This window comes from Acanthochromis polyacanthus, chromosome 5 (genome assembly GCF_021347895.1).
Source record: "Acanthochromis polyacanthus isolate Apoly-LR-REF ecotype Palm Island chromosome 5, KAUST_Apoly_ChrSc, whole genome shotgun sequence".
Lineage (NCBI taxonomy): Eukaryota > Metazoa > Chordata > Actinopteri > Pomacentridae > Acanthochromis > Acanthochromis polyacanthus.
In genome coordinates this window covers 21,171,306-21,187,046 of record NC_067117.1, presented here as the reverse complement: position 1 = coordinate 21,187,046, position 15,741 = coordinate 21,171,306, and the positions used below count along the sequence as shown (strand labels likewise).

General features: G+C 40.3%; 1 protein-coding gene across 2 annotated transcripts in view; it reads right to left on the bottom strand.

Annotated features, from left to right (window-relative positions):
- slc2a9l2 (solute carrier family 2 member 9, like 2) overlaps positions 1–15,741 on the bottom strand; it is a 120,275-nt gene that overhangs the window by 94,144 nt on the left and 10,390 nt on the right. Inside the window, exons 3-6 of one of the 2 annotated variants that reach the window (XM_051948363.1) lie at positions 13,777–13,875; positions 6,176–6,336; positions 1,575–1,699; positions 326–471 (exon numbers count right to left, since the gene is read on the bottom strand). In XM_051948363.1, the coding sequence (XP_051804323.1) occupies positions 326–471; positions 1,575–1,699; positions 6,176–6,336; positions 13,777–13,875 (531 nt within the window). Of the gene's footprint in view, positions 1–325; positions 472–1,574; positions 1,700–6,175; positions 6,337–13,776; positions 13,879–15,741 lie in introns of both variants that reach the window. The other variant, XM_051948362.1, reaches the window with a different exon arrangement.

The following is a 15,741-nucleotide window of genomic DNA, read 5'->3' as shown; positions in this document are numbered from 1 at the left end:
AATTCATATATGATGGCTAGACAGCGCCTCCAAAGCAAGCTTAGGCGTTATGAATGTCAAGAGAACAAAGTGATACATTCTCTCTAGCCATGCAAAGGTAACAAATCCTCTCCACAAACAGTGAAGTGAAAACTGTGGAGGTGACCGTGTTGTCATTTACTTAGCTCGTGCTTCGCTTTGTTGTCCCAATTTATATTTTCTGACTCACAAAAGCAGCAATTGCACTTTAGTGTCTAAACGATCCTTTCAGTGAAGTACTGTTTGTGAGAGCAACATGATATATACTCTATACCTCCATATGTTCATAGTTTCATAGTGCACTGACCTGACCAAGCAGCTGAGGCAGCCCCAGCACTTGTCCTGTGAACACTCCTAAGCAGATCAGGATGGAGTTGAACTGGCCAATGGAGCCTCTGATGTGTCTTGGGGAAATCTCTCCCAGGTACATAGGGAGGGCACTGAGAGCTATACCTGTCATGAAAATATGTACATAAATATATTAAAATATGGGAAGGACACATAACAGAATCATCTTTATGTGGCCTCAACACTCTTCTCACCATTAAAAACAAGCTAACAGCTAATCTGTTTGGATACGTGGTTTTAGTCTTTTATCTTTAGCCTTCAGCCGTCTGGAACTTTTGTACCTTCTGATTCTTTATCTTAGTCAGTTTTGCTTTACAAAATAAATGCACGGGTACAGACAGACCAAAGCCTCCACTGCACCGACAGCATTGAACATCTGGCCACATTTCACAGCTCACTGCGGGTCAAGGGTAGCTATATAGGTGGTCTGTGTATTAGACATGGTCAGAACTGATGGAACATTTATTTCTGAGACAGCTTTGGCACAAATCAATTTCTACACTCGACAAATTCAAAACAAGTGATTGTGCTCTTCCGTGAAAGTATTTTTTCTGGAAGCACACACTTCATAGATATTGATCCTCCGATATCTGCTCTGTCTACTGTTCCTGGATCTGTTTTCTCACGTAGGACTTTGATAGTTGAGGAAAATTCAGTGTTACACACATATGACAGTCTATTACCAATACTGAGATGTACTTCAGTTTTTAAGATCATAGAGCTGCTTGAGGATTCAATTGCCACATGTTCTGTACATGTATTTTCTGCCTGACAATTTCTTGTTCTCATCTGGTCTCCCTAGAATTTGTGCTTAAAAGCTGATGTTCGGCTCTTTATCTGTAGTTGGAGACGAGCACTGAGGAGAAAAAGCAATTAAAGCTCTGATGCTTACTGATCACCAGTGAATTCAGAATTGACAAGCAATCTGATCTCTGCCAGCCGTAATAGATTTGTTTTCATTTCCTTGGAGTGGTTTAAAATCAAAATTCTATTTATCTGTATGACTCACAACCTTTCCAGCTATTTTTGCAGGAGGAAACAGCCTCTGCTCAACAATGGTCTTCAGAAATTAAGTTGTAAACGTTGATCATACTCGAAGTTCCAGATAAAAACAAGAGCATTTTCTAAGGAATTAATATCGTTTCTCTGATGTGGTACTTAGGAACTTAGCATTAAAGCTTTTCTGGGACAGCAAATGAAACACATACCAGAGTCCACCCCCATAATGAGGCGACCAATGATGAGCATCTCAAAAGATCTTGATTTCTCCCCCAGGGACAGCAGCAGAGCAGCTATTATGGCAAAGCCGTTATTCAGCAGCAAGGTTCCCTTTCTAAAGAGAGAATATCATGTGGAAAATGTTATTTATAAAAACTTGTATGCCTGGTCCCTCCCCAATGTGTGTGTGTGTGTGGGGTGGGGGGGCAGGATGGGGGAAGCAGGAGAGTCCAGGGGGCTAAAGCACACAAGGGGGTCACAGGGCTTGGTGTGGAGTGCACAATCCTAGGGGGGAGGAAACAGAGTCTGTGGGGCCGTTTACACGAGGACCATCCTAACAGAAAACGCAAAAGTGGCGTCTTGTCATTTCACGTTTAGACGAGCGGTTTTGAAAGAAATCTGCGTATATACGGTGTGTGGAATTCGATTGGATATGCATGCCAGGCAGCTGGGTGGCGCTGTGATAAAACTCTGCCGTGTCTACGCGCATGCGTACTGTCTCCCTTTTTGGATCTCCGCCGCGGTAAATGTTCATGAATGGAATCTGTACAGATTCTGTATGTTTGTTGGTACGACTCCTGTAGTGTACATAGAGCTGCCAGAGTTGCTTGAAGGTATGAAGGATGGACATAATCACACATCTTTGTTTACTTCCTTGTACCGGCCGGTAAACCAAAGCATGTATGTGACGTAATCGTGTACGCGACGTGGTCAGATCTCGGCAAAGTTTTGCGTTTTGCTGTTTAGACGGAAACGTAACGGCGGAGCGTTTTCTACTTTTCCACTCTGGAGGCCGGTTTCAAATTTTTGCGTTTTCAAGCCCCCAAAACGCCGTCCTCGTATAAACGGTAGGGTGTTTGGTTGAAATATTTTGCCGTTTTCACCTGCAAGCGTCCTCGTGTAAACGGCCCCTGTGACAACATGTGAGTCAATGATCCAGCAGGTATTGAAAGAAAGCACAGAGCGTATATAGCTGAGGTGAGGTGGAGAACAGGTGAGTAGTGTTTAGCTGATTACTGCAGCTGACATTCATAGCAGTAATCAGCCGGTAGAGTGCAAGCAGGTAAAACAGGGGGAGCAGGAGGACGAGTGACAGGAAGAGAGAGAGACATGAGGGAGAGGTGACAGACAGGGAGCCAAAAAGGCAGAACAAAACCAGAACAGATCAGGAAACAAGAAAAGAGGACAAAGAAGAAGAAAGACAGGGGCCAGAGCAAGATCTTAACAAACTGCAACTGGCAGAAGGTTATATAATATTCTTTCCTTTGCTGCTAGGAAAGCCATACTATTGCAATGGACTAGTGACAAAGCCCCAGGTCTTAAGAGCTGATATAAGATTGTTTATGAGTTGCTGCCTTTGGGATATCTTACAAATATTATACACAGCAAAACAGATCACTTCTATAAAGTTTGGCAACCTTACCTAGACTATCTTGGACCAGAGCTTTCATCTGTTGCCATAATAGGAATCGTCTGACCTGCAATACTTTATAAATAGTAATAATAAAAATTTGTATGTGGGTGTGGTCTGTTTCCTGTGACCTCTTACTTGCATGTGTGTGTGTATATGGATACGTGCATATGTATATATATGTTGTACAAATTGGTAAGTAGAGCCATCTGTTTTTGTTAGTGATGTTTGTGTTTTCATTGTTGTTATTGTTATTGTGTTAAAATCTGACAAATCTGACATAAATGCCACTCTGCGGCATTTATGTCAGGCTTTCATATTTACTCCTTGCAGCAGCTTACTCATTGACCTGTGTGACTAAAGTCTACAGCAACCTGTTGAATATCAAGGACAGCAGTTAAAACTTGACTTCATTTCAACACCTAAGTTACTTAAAAAACCTCATACAAAGGTGTGACATTCATCCTGTTTGTTGACTGAACATCTCCTCCCTCCTCGAGGTCAAAAAGTATTCATGAGAAATCCTGTACAAAAGCTACTATGGTTTTTTTTCTACTTCCTGTTTTTATTTGAGGACGGACATGGACTTACTCATTGTTATGTTCTGTGTGACCGAATAGTTACTTACATGATATTAAGAAAGACAAAGAACATAATGTTTGGGGACAGAAAATGTGCTCAGAACAGGTTTAAAAGTGAAAGTTTCTTCACTGATTACTTGAAGGCGTTGACTTAGCATTAACATTCACATTATACAGTGCCTATCAGTGGCAGCTTGTTAATAGAGGGCGCTAGGGCGCCGCCCCCATCAAGATTTTGTGAAAAAGGTATTGACACAGTAAACATAAATACATATTTAAAGTAATTAACGCATCTGCACAGTGTTCACTCATACAATGGGTCTCATTTTTATTTTTTAAGCCTTTCCATTCCATATTGGGGTTTTTTTTCAGGGTTGTTTAACACGTTTCAATAGCGAGGGGCGCCTGCCAAATGAGTGTGTATGTACTTTCTAAAACTTTTGGCTTTCATGTGACTTAATACTGGTCTCTAATTGGTTACTTAAAGATTGTCCTCCGGGCGCAGCTCTCTGCGTCCCTGGCAAATCAGCACGTTTGGGTGGTCATTTTTCACCTGATCTGATTGTTTCATGATACCTGTCAATCAAAGTCACCCCTGGCAGATTTTTTCAGCTCCAAAATCTAATTGATTGTTACTTTTGCTCTTCCGGACATTCTGTAAAAATTTGGTGAAAATCCATCCATGACTTTTTGAGTTATGCTGTTAACAGACAAACAGACAGACACACAAACAGATGGCCTGGCGGAGGTCTGCGCACTCCGAGTGCTTTTCTAGTTTTCTACGTGTCTGGTATAAACTGTTTGAAAATTGTTAGTTTCACTGTCTTTGCTCTGATACATGTAACAGTCTTCTTCTCAGAATTCAAAGTCTTAGTAGAATGTGCTCTGGCTGGTCTATTTGCGATTTAATGAAACTTTATTTAAAGAAGCTGTTGTCAGTTTAAAAGTTTTACTGTCTGTGGTCAAAGGAAAAAAGTATGTTTTCCTGTTGATTTCCTGCCATTGCAATGAGGTGGTTAACAAACATACTCAGACTGTCTCAAGAGCAGGCTGGGACTAAAACGATGACAACTTCACTCCGTATTTCCGGTCACATACACACAGGAGCAGCATCTTAATCCTGCTGTTTGTTTTGTTACAGAGATGAATGCTTTTGTCTTTGCAATTTAAATCAACCAGTGAATCTAAAATTCAGGTAAACACATTTGTGTAGTGCTCATATCCTGCCTCCATAATGAAAAATATTTCTGTGATGAAATATCCAGACATCACAACTTCAGCGTGACTGACAAACTTTTAATGAAGCACTTGGTCACTCTTTGAAGCACTTAGATTGCTCCGTGTGTCCTCATCTGCTAATATATATTCAACTCTCCTCCTTGACATCTGAATTTCAACCTTTGCGAGCCTCTGTGTAAAACTACCAGCTGGCCCACAGATGCCTGGCAGAGAATACGGAAGGAGAATGAATAATATGTTTTAGCCCAATCAACACGGTGAGGATCACCATCTGAGACATCCAAGGTGAATCCTGAGGGCGTCCTAATTGTCTGAAATGACTCCCAGTAAAAGCTTCATAAGTCTCTCCCTGCTCTGAAAGTGACATCCTCATCATTAGCGGATAATAGATTCTTTTGAACGTATATTATTTCAAAGCACTGAGGTGATTTTGTCAGTGGTGCTCAACTCTGTCCCTGGAGGGAACGATGACATGCTGCTCCGCAGTCCCACGCCAAGGTGGTGAAAAAAACTCATCTGGGTCGAAACCTGAGAAATTCATCAGTCTGGCAGCAAGATTGGATCTTGCAGTGCAGAATAAGTAGTCAAACCACAAATACTCACTCGGAAGCAAATCAATTTCTCCATCCCTTCTCACATATTTTTGTCCTTGGTGTCTATGTATGGATAACTCTTTCTTTGTCTAACAGTGATTGAAAATAAAATCCTCAGTCAATTCCATAGAAAACACAAAGCTACATGACAACTCTAAATGGAAGTGGAAAAACAGCAAAGACATGGCACTAACGTGTCTCTCACTGACTGACGTAAATCCCGTCTTACACCCAGCAGACCGGAGCTTTTAGTACTATCTTTTGACTTAGGTTTCATTATTATTTGCATTTTCAGTAGCTGCACCACAATTACTTTGTCAGATTTAAGAAAAGATCATGATTTGTGCTTAAAAAAATACACTCTTCACTATATTAACCACGTTAGAAAGCATTTTTTGTGCAGATTTCCAGGGTGAAATTCTACATGTACTTATTCACAGAACCGCAAGAGGTTCCCAATGTAAGCTGGGTACAAATTCTGTTTATCAGTGATTACAATGGATGACAGTGCACCTTCTGGCCTCCTACTTTGTGCAGTAGAGTGTTTCAGGTGAATATCTATGAGTATGGCCATGATGATAACAAGCAATAACACCCAAACTGGGTCCACTTTTAGGCCTAAACCATCTGATCTAATATTGAGTCCCAGCTATGTGTGAGGCCGCTTCAAGATATTTCATAGTCTGTGGTACATCCAAAATCAACATCCTCATGTCCAAGAACAATAGCAGTAACATGTTACTATAAACACATACAAGTCAACTCACCTTCCCAATGCTTTGATGATAAAAGAGACGGCCAGAGCCCCAATGAGGCCTCCAATAGAAAATATGGACACTGTGATGGACCAGAAGAGGGTGACTCTCTCTGCTGGAATTGGCTCTCCATATCTCTCCATCCATGTCTTATTGTAGAAAGCTTTGATGTACTGTAATACCAGAGAGACACGAGAGACAGACTTTCTTTCAAATGTGTCATAAAGATACATGATCAAATGTGAAAAAAACTCTTCCATCTCAAAATTCATGATGACAACCTGCCATTATGCAAATAAGAATGCACACATATCAGATATTAAGTGCATCATATCTAGGTTTACACTGATTTGTTCAGACTGGCTTTATGACAAAGTCTGTCAAGTTATAACATGAAAAGGAGAACTAAATTATACCAAGTAGCTCCTACTCATTTTAGTGTATTAACATGTACTGCAATTTACAAATTAAAGTCGGTTTTAGTGCCTTCATGTACTAATACTGCTCTGCATATAGTGTAGTTTTTCATGTTGCTGTAAAAACTAATTTCAACTCATTAAACATAATTACAAACACTTAACACTTCAAAATATGATCCGGTAACACCAGAGGGCAAACTGAGTGGCTGCATTAAGAGAATGAATGTATTGAAGTACTATCAGTAAGTGTTGGAAATTATCTGCAATTGTCTCAAAGCACTCAAGTTTTTCCTGAAGTGTCCTTATCACAGACCATCAAAACAAAACATCCTTGTATTTTATTTAAATCTTTCATTTTACAACAGGGACTTATCAAAAAAAATAATTAAATAAGAAAATGTTCACAGGTGATGCTCCTGATGACGCTGAACACAGAGATGGCTCTTTTCTCATCGTCCCAAATCTTCATTTGCTGTGGCTCAGGAGTAATAAGGCTGCGCTTGCAAGCATCATGCAGAAGAATAAGCAGTGCCAACTTTGTTTAGCACTGGACGAAAGAATACCCGATATGACTTCAGAGCTCTATACGATTTGCTTTTTTGCAAAAACCAGAAAAGGAGGAGGGAAGGCGTTCCTGTTTTGCTGCTTCTACATGGTTTTCACCCTCCTCTGTACTTTACCGGCAGATCAGCCAATTCACGTGAAATAAGTAAACATTTACCAAAAATACTACTTTATCACTCTCTACAAACATACAACGGCTTAATCAGTAATTTGTTCCCAGAATTTCCTCGAAAATTCGTCCCTGACTTGCATCATTTCCTCTAAGCACAATGAATATGCTACATGTAGACAAAAAGATAAAGATACCGGACAACTAAAGTGCAAAATCGTTTAAACTGTGCTTACCTACTGCCTACCCAGCCATTACTGTGAATAGAAGATAAGATGTGGGATAAAATTGTGGTGTCATACGCGACGCCGAGTGCATACAGATTACTTACTGTAGAGTTCATATAATTTAGAACATGTAATTAAGCGTAAATGGAAACAAGGATTTATTACTGTGAGTAATGATCTTCCCTTTTATCCTCCTGCACAGCGATGTTTACCCTGTGAACCCATACATGTGTGTGCATGCAAAAAAGCTGATTAGAAACCCAGTGAAAGCCAAGAAAATTGCTTTGTGAAGAGATGTTCAGCTGGATAAATTGGATTTCTGCAGAAGAATAACTAGTGGTGCCTAATGGCCAAATTCCCATCATCTCTCCACTGATTGGAAGCCGAATTAAGATTAAGTGGACAGCAAGTGGTATTGTCCCATCTTTTTCAGTGGATAGCCAGAATGCATGCCGCTGGTCTAAAACAAGTGTCTAATCACATATTTATTGCCTGATATCTTAAAAACTGCAGAGTATTTACAGTTCATGCTACATTCCTTTGCTCACATTTGTATCTGGATCGTGGCCGAGGTAGTCCTGCTCTGCACTGAGAAGACTGAATTATTTCATAGCCTCTGAACAGACATAATTGCGGTTTTAGCAGAGTGTTATTAAAGGGGTTGATTAAGCCCTTTGTAAAATGGAGCAAGCACTGTAATAAACTTTGACATCGCGGTCAACCTCTCTTTTTCTGCCATTCATTTACAGCTGAGCTCAGGTTTAGAGGATACAGTCCAGTAAGTTCACCAACGGTCATAGTTGGAAAACATACAGTGAAAGACACGAGATGCTTGATGATTTATTTTGTATGAATACAGCAGGAGCGGATCCCTATAGGGAAAGCAGCACTGCATTAGCGGGCAGAACTATGAAGGAGCATGAATAATGAGCAACGGCTTAACACGCACATAACCTGCAGAGTTAGTTGGAACAGTAGCTGAGAGAGAGATGATCCTGGCCTCAGATTACTGCGTCGAGAAGGGCAGTTTTAATAGATTTTTCAAAATTCTTTCGTCTTTTGGTTCACTGCATTCTTTTATGTTCTACAAAGTTGTTTTTTTCTTAAATCTTGAACAACACCATTGTTTCCATGCAGTAATGGAAATTGTTAACCAAAATATTAAAATGGAGGAAAGAATGAAAGCGAAAAGGAATATTTTGTTCTGTATTTCTGAGCACCAAGAAGAGTGAGCTGCTTCAATTTTTCAAATTGAATAGTTCAGTGTGAAAATCAGCACTTAAGGGGGAAAATACAATAACCCATTTTAGTGTCTAATAAAGTCTGAGCCTCGAGTACAGAGAGAGGATATACAGAAGACTCCATTTTAAATGCCCATAAATAAGCTGTCAGAAAAAAATTTACGGGACATCTGAGAGGTCATTCAGGTACAGTGTTTAAACACAATAAAGCACTTGGGGAACGCTATGGTGGTTACTACAGGACAGAAATGAATGTGTTTTGCAGAAGAAAAGGATTTCTTCATTGGCTTCTTATACATATTTGTAATTCAAGGAAGCATAGCCAAAAGAAAATGGACACTTAGTGAGAACACTGAGGCCGTTGTGTGTCACTGAGGGCCTATTGATACATATTAGTCCCAGTGATGCTTTTGATCATAATGATCCTGACCTGCAGGCTGAATTTTAATAGAAGGCATTTTCTGAACACTTGTATTTCACTGTCACTTGCCTATAATTGTAGATAATGGGCACACATTGATGAGAAAATATATGGTTCTGGACGATAAATAATATATAGCAGAACATAAGAGCAAACCAGTACTGATCCTGGATCACACTGTAACCAGTTAGACTCAGAGGTCAGAGCTGCAAGGTTTCCTCTCGATCCCTTTCATCCCTCTTTTCTTAGCAGAATCCATCTCTCCAATCATGACTAGCATTATAGTGTCTGCTAGGCTCATCTCGTACAGAGAAGATTTAATTAAAAGAAGAACCCCACTGTTCTGTTTGGTCTCTTGTGATTCCACTGAGAAAATGGCATCCGTTACTGGATCTGATTCAGAGCATGAAAGCTGCTGGCAACATAAGTTGAGGGTCACACACACACACACATGCTTTTAACATACAGGAGGTAACAGAGGTCAGTAGAGCCCAGCACAATGTCAGTTCAATGTCACCTCTCAGTAACTGCATTGCTTTTAAATTAAACAGTAAGGTATTCTCTCTTATGTAAAAATTAAAGTCTAACAGTTTAGATGTACTACATTAAAAATACAGGCTTGACAGTTGGAAGCTGATGTAGCAAAAGTTATTCTTACACTTACTGATATCAGAAACTCTTAATTTATCAATACTTCGCCGGCCCACCTTCATTTCTGATGACAGACTCAGTCCTCGTTGGCATGGAAGACACTAGTGTTGAACATTTTAGACAATTTCAGCTCAGATATTCCACCCTTCTTCGGAGGCTTTTTTCTGCTGCTCTTTGTTGGAGGGGTTCTACTTTTCTCTCAAAAATTCCCTGAAGGCAACATATTTGTCCACGTCATAGTTTTCACTTTTATTTTTCCTTATAAATTCTTATTTGATTTGGATCATCATCCTGCTGCAATATTCCTTTTCTGCCAAGCTTGCAGAGTGAGAGTCTCCTGTCAGCCAGTATTTTGGTTTATCAACAGACATTCACGGTGCCATCAGTAATCATCTCTCCAACACGTTCTGCTCTCATGCAGCCCCAAATTATCGCACTCCAGCATGTGTGCTTCACTGTCAGGACTATGCATTCACTGTGGTAGACTTGACTGTGTTCATGTCAGACATGCTGGACTCCATCTAAGACAAATGCGTTCTTCTTGACCTCGTCTGAACAAAAGATATGTTTCCAGTATTTTCAGGCTTCTTTTCATGTTTATTTTTTTTATTTTTAGCAAAGTTTAATCTTGCTATTTGGTGCCACAGACCATTTGGTTACCATCCATAGAAGTTAACAGAGCCCTTCATATTGTCTAGACTGGGCTGTCACAAAAAATTCTAGTCTCCACTTATAACCCTTGTGCCAAGTCTAAAGCATAAGCCCATCTCTTTTCAGAGTTGGATTGTGCAGGTAATGCACTGCTGTGGCATCATTTTAGAAAGCTCTGATTGGTGGTATTATGGCTCATTCTATATCTCCTTATTACTGCTGTTAGTGGGATTTTTTGCATGTTTTTAGTCATTTATCGATCTTCTTCTGTCTGTTTCTTTCAGACTTTTTTACTTCCTGTGGCAATTTTTTCCATCTGAAGCTATGATGCCAACATGCAGATACACACAGCTTAAAGGTCCAAAACTAAGACTGTTCTGGGGGTCATGTTCATGCTGTTTGGCTTATTAGAAATCACAGGCATATTCAGTTTGCTCAGTAATGACAGATTTTGTAATTGGTGTGTCTGCCAGCTACTAATTAATTAATTTGTTTCCATATTTAATATCTCTCATTATCTCATTATCCCAGCACAGAGTTAGCTCCCCTACAGCCCAATGTCTTAACCCCTGAGTCACCATTACCTCCAACCTGATCACGTCTATTCACTTTTGTTGCTTTGAGTTTCTACACTGGGGCCTGCATTTGCAATGTAATCTTTCATTTTTGATTATTCATGGGAGTAAATGATCTGCTCGGCAACTTAGAAATTCTGCAGCTTTTGAAAGGTGATATGATTTTGAATCGGTTGAGCTTCAAGTGACATTTCACAAGGTTGTAGTCACTTCTATTGGGTGCTATGATCCTTTCTCAGTGCACTAATGATACTGTGACAACACACAGCAAAAACTCTGCAGTGTGATAACAACATTTATATTTCAATAAAGCAACTAACTGTAAAACATTTCAGTATGACGTCATTATAAAGACTGACGTGATTGTCTGATGTGGTTCTTATACTTTACATTGAAATTGCCATATACAATAGAAAAGAAAACACAAAATTTTCTGCCATTTCTTTTCATGTAATAACCATCATTAATTTGCTCCAATTCACATTTAATTAGAAAGAACTGTTCATCGCTCAGTCAGCCCAACCACTTTATTTCACTGCCCCAGCATGTAGCTTGCAGTTAGTGTTAAACACAATATAAATGAATGTGTCAAAGCTAGAATCAGGCCAGCCAAAGCCACGCCATGGCTACAGCCACAGTCCCAGTTATAGCTTTTATCCATCAGCCAAGGCAATGGTTGGTGAGAGAGCTGAGAGAACCAGCTCTTCCATTATCGTTCTACCTGCAATTCTACAGACTTGTGCTGAGGAGAAACAGCTTAAGTAGCACCTACTCATGCTGTAGCCACAACCAGTGGCACTCTTCTAGACCAAAAGGGACATAATTGAATGCTTATTTCCAGTAATTTTCCAGTAAAAGCTGAAACCCACCTTCTGTGTCTTCTACATTACTCCCTGCACTTACATGTGCAACCACAGAGCTGAGGATTGTAATGTATGAATACTAACTGAACGACCCTCGAGGCATCTTATTACCTCTGAACAAACACGTGGCCAGATTGGAAAGCATGACCTCTGAAAAAGTGGTTTCTCATCCAAAAGTGGCAGCAAATAAGTGGACTGGTACATAAAAGCTATTGGAAAATTTCAGTTTCAGTTGCAACAATCAAAGGGTGATTGACTGGCTGTGAAAATGTCTCATCTGGTCCAAGAAACGCTGAACACACATAGCTTCTCTTTTCTAAAGATTTCTTTGGATTGGAGGCCCTTTGCTGTGTCCTCTCAGTAAACGCATATTCATTTTAATTACATTGGCCTCATTGCCTGTGTGAAACTTCATATGTAATCACAACAAATATGAGGGTGGTGCAAAAACCTCAGACTGTATTTTTACTCAAAAAAAAAGAGAAGGAAACCTTGAGATCAAAAGTTCTTCCATTTTAATATGAATATGGGGTGAAAATCATTTGGAGCAACAAAGTGTACATCTAAATATAGAATATGAACCACATATTTCACTAACCTACAGGTTTACTGAATGTAAACTGACAGGACCCTCTGTTTATGTGTTTTTGTGGCATTTCTGAAAAGAACTACTATATAGTATGTATATGTGGTATAATATGTATTTGGCTTCACAGCAGGCTGAGGTTCACCTGTTTCTGTTAAATGTATGTGCAAATGGAGAAACAGTGAAACCATTAACCTAGCAGAACAGATCTCCCTAGATACGTGTTGTATGGCATACATCGTGATAGGCAAACAGAATGTTATCTCACCCCAGTAAAAACATAGCAAATAAAAGAAAAGAAAAAAGCCCTGTTATGGTGTTCAGCACAACAGTATCTGTTAGTGAAATCTGACAAACTGTGTGCATTTCAGACAATCAAAACGGCAGACAATTAAGAATCTGTCATCACTAAATTCTCATTCGATCAATTATAACAATATAAAAACCTGGTTCTGAATGACCTTCTGAATGAATATATATTGACTTCTAGTGGTGCAAATGGAAATCAATGCTGGTTCTCTTCAAGGGCGTCAGTTTGTTTTTAAAAGTGGGAGGGGGTGGAGACCACAGCCATTGTCAGATGGAAATGCACACCCTGGGTGGCGTGCTGGGTAATCGGGAACACCGGGGATATCCCCGGTGGGCCGCTTTATTGTTGGGCCGCTCCAGTCATAAAATAATAATAAAATAATAATAATAATAATAATAATAATAATAATAACAACTGCAGCCCGTGGGACGATATTTTGTGGCCCTCTACTTGAGATCAAAGTTTAGCATTGGTGAGGCACGCCTGCTTTTCTCATATGCGTCCGTGTCATTGGTAAGACAGCACTTTGAGAAAATGTCGAAGAACGGCGGCAAAATGCCACAAGTTGGGCTCGAACTCAGAACCAACGCACAAAAGGCAGAGGCTCAACCTGTTGAGCTATCGGTACATGCGGGTAGAGGGGTCTGTGGGCCGCTATAGTACTAATTCTCTCGGGCCGAAATTTTGCCCCTGCACGCCTCTGGTCGGAGCTTCCACTTGGCACGGCGCAAATTTAGCATCTGCACGGGGTTTTTTTTAACCTCACGAAGGTGTGCTGCATGTCTGTGCAACTCTCGGCTGAGTGCGGATGGTGCGTTCAGGAGCGTCGGAATTTTCTATACTACTGAAAAAAACTGGGTTTACAACGGCTTACATGTGAAGAATTTGAATGTGTCGGAGACAAAATGACCCCTGACAAAAAGTGGGGGGACACATCCCCACCCTCCCCCCTAAACTGACGCCTATGGTTCCCTTACAACAAACAGTTTGACTCACCACAGCAGGAGCATTGACCACAGAGAGGTTGTAGCCATAAAGGAAAGACGAGCCCAGGGCCCCGAAGAAGGCTGCGCTGAAGAGGCATCCTGTGACTGTCTGCTACGGAGAGAGAAAACACAACACACAGATTCATGGTAGTAATACAAACACAGGCCTTGTCAGTGGCAATTACGTTGACGTGGATCAATGTCAAGGTCAGACCGAACCGAGGGAATTCAACGCAGAGGACCTTATAAAGAAGTCCAGGTATTTAGGCCAAGAAAGTGGGTTATTCCCTTCATTTTACCCTTGAGAAGGTCAATGCTTAAAACACAAGAACAAACACTACTGTGATGAGCTCATGGTGGAGCTCTGTTCCATGCGGGAGTAAAGAAAAGACTCATGGAGGACATATCAAAGGCAGATGTTATACAAGATCTTTTGAAAGATGTGTGATGAAATTGCCAAGACGGGTGACACATTAAAGAAAACAACTAAACCTTCAGATTAAATCCATAAGTCTCTGTAAGTCTACTAGAGGGAGTAACACCATTCTTCCAAAAGACATTCCCTCATTTCAGTGTTTTAATTATGATGACGGTGTTTTTCAGTAGTAGTATTAAGGTTGAAATCTGATAACAGCAAAAGACAAGAGTGCACATAACTTGTTTAGTGGGTTACTCAGGTAAGTACCAGGAGATGGTATTTAGTACTCAGTTCATATGTAATACGTGCAGTCTAACTCACTGTCTTGTGCTTCAGCTTCCTGTATGGTAGAAGTTAAGATGCTGCAGATGCATCTTACGGTCTCCATCCATGGGTCACCTGCTGGCTTGGGGTCAAATGTCTGTGTGGTCTTCTTTGACAGGCTAATGTGCATCAGTGCTGAGACAAACAGACTAGATCTGTACTTATTTTTTGTTATGATGAGATGTGAAAATGCTCTTTGGAGTTTTGCACTGCTCAAAGGCAGAGAGGGGGCAATTTAAGCACCTTGTTCATATTGAAATAAAGCATTGGATTGCTTGTATTTATTATTTGGACCAAGTGAGACACTGCTAAGCGCTTTCCTGCTCCATTTTCTCACAGTGGTGCCTCTGTGAAGTTGTAAAGTACCTTATATTTCTGAAGAATGGTCGAAACTGTTGCCTAAACGGTGGAGGTCTTCTAATTCATGAGGCCAAGCTGAAGGATCACAAACTAAGAAATGATCACAAGAACTGTGAGTCACGTCTGATTTCAAGCCGTTAAATTAACCTCCTGACTAAGTTTGTCTTGTCCCAGTCAGCATCAGAAACACTGTCTGTCCTGTAGTGGCCAAACTGTCCAAAGGCCACCATGACCTCATTCTCCAATGTCCAGCTTCAACTTCTAAACCTAACAGATGTGGTCTTCAAAATGCTGCCTATGTCAAGCATGTTGACCAGAAAACACTGAAAACGTCCAGCACAGATATGATGCAGATCACTTTGATCATTCTTAGCCAGTTGCACTGATATTTTTAAGAGTGTTTCACGCCTCCATGCAGTGCATTTAGATCAGGGGTGTCAAACATACCACAGGGTCCAATCTGGCCCATGGGATGACTTTGCAAAGTAAAAATTACAGAAGAGAAAATGAACAGGTACTGTGGAAATATTTAAAGACACTGAACATTGTGCAGTATCTTTTTATGTATAAATGTTATCCATCTACAAGGCTGGCTGATAACATAACCTTCTTCCTCAACAGTGTATCAGTTTAGGTGGTCAGGCTCACTACACAGATGTGTTAATGAATGTACATTTAAAATTTAACTAGATCTTGACAAGTTGTTTTGACAATAAAGTAAAATACTATATTGTTCAGTTCCAGGTACTTGTGACTAAATGTGTTGTGCCTTTGTAGACACACTCTGAAGTGTAAGTTGTAATGCGGATGTGACGATTCACTGAGGTATAATGATGTTGAAATTGCACTTTTTTTTTTTCTAAAATGCAGGTT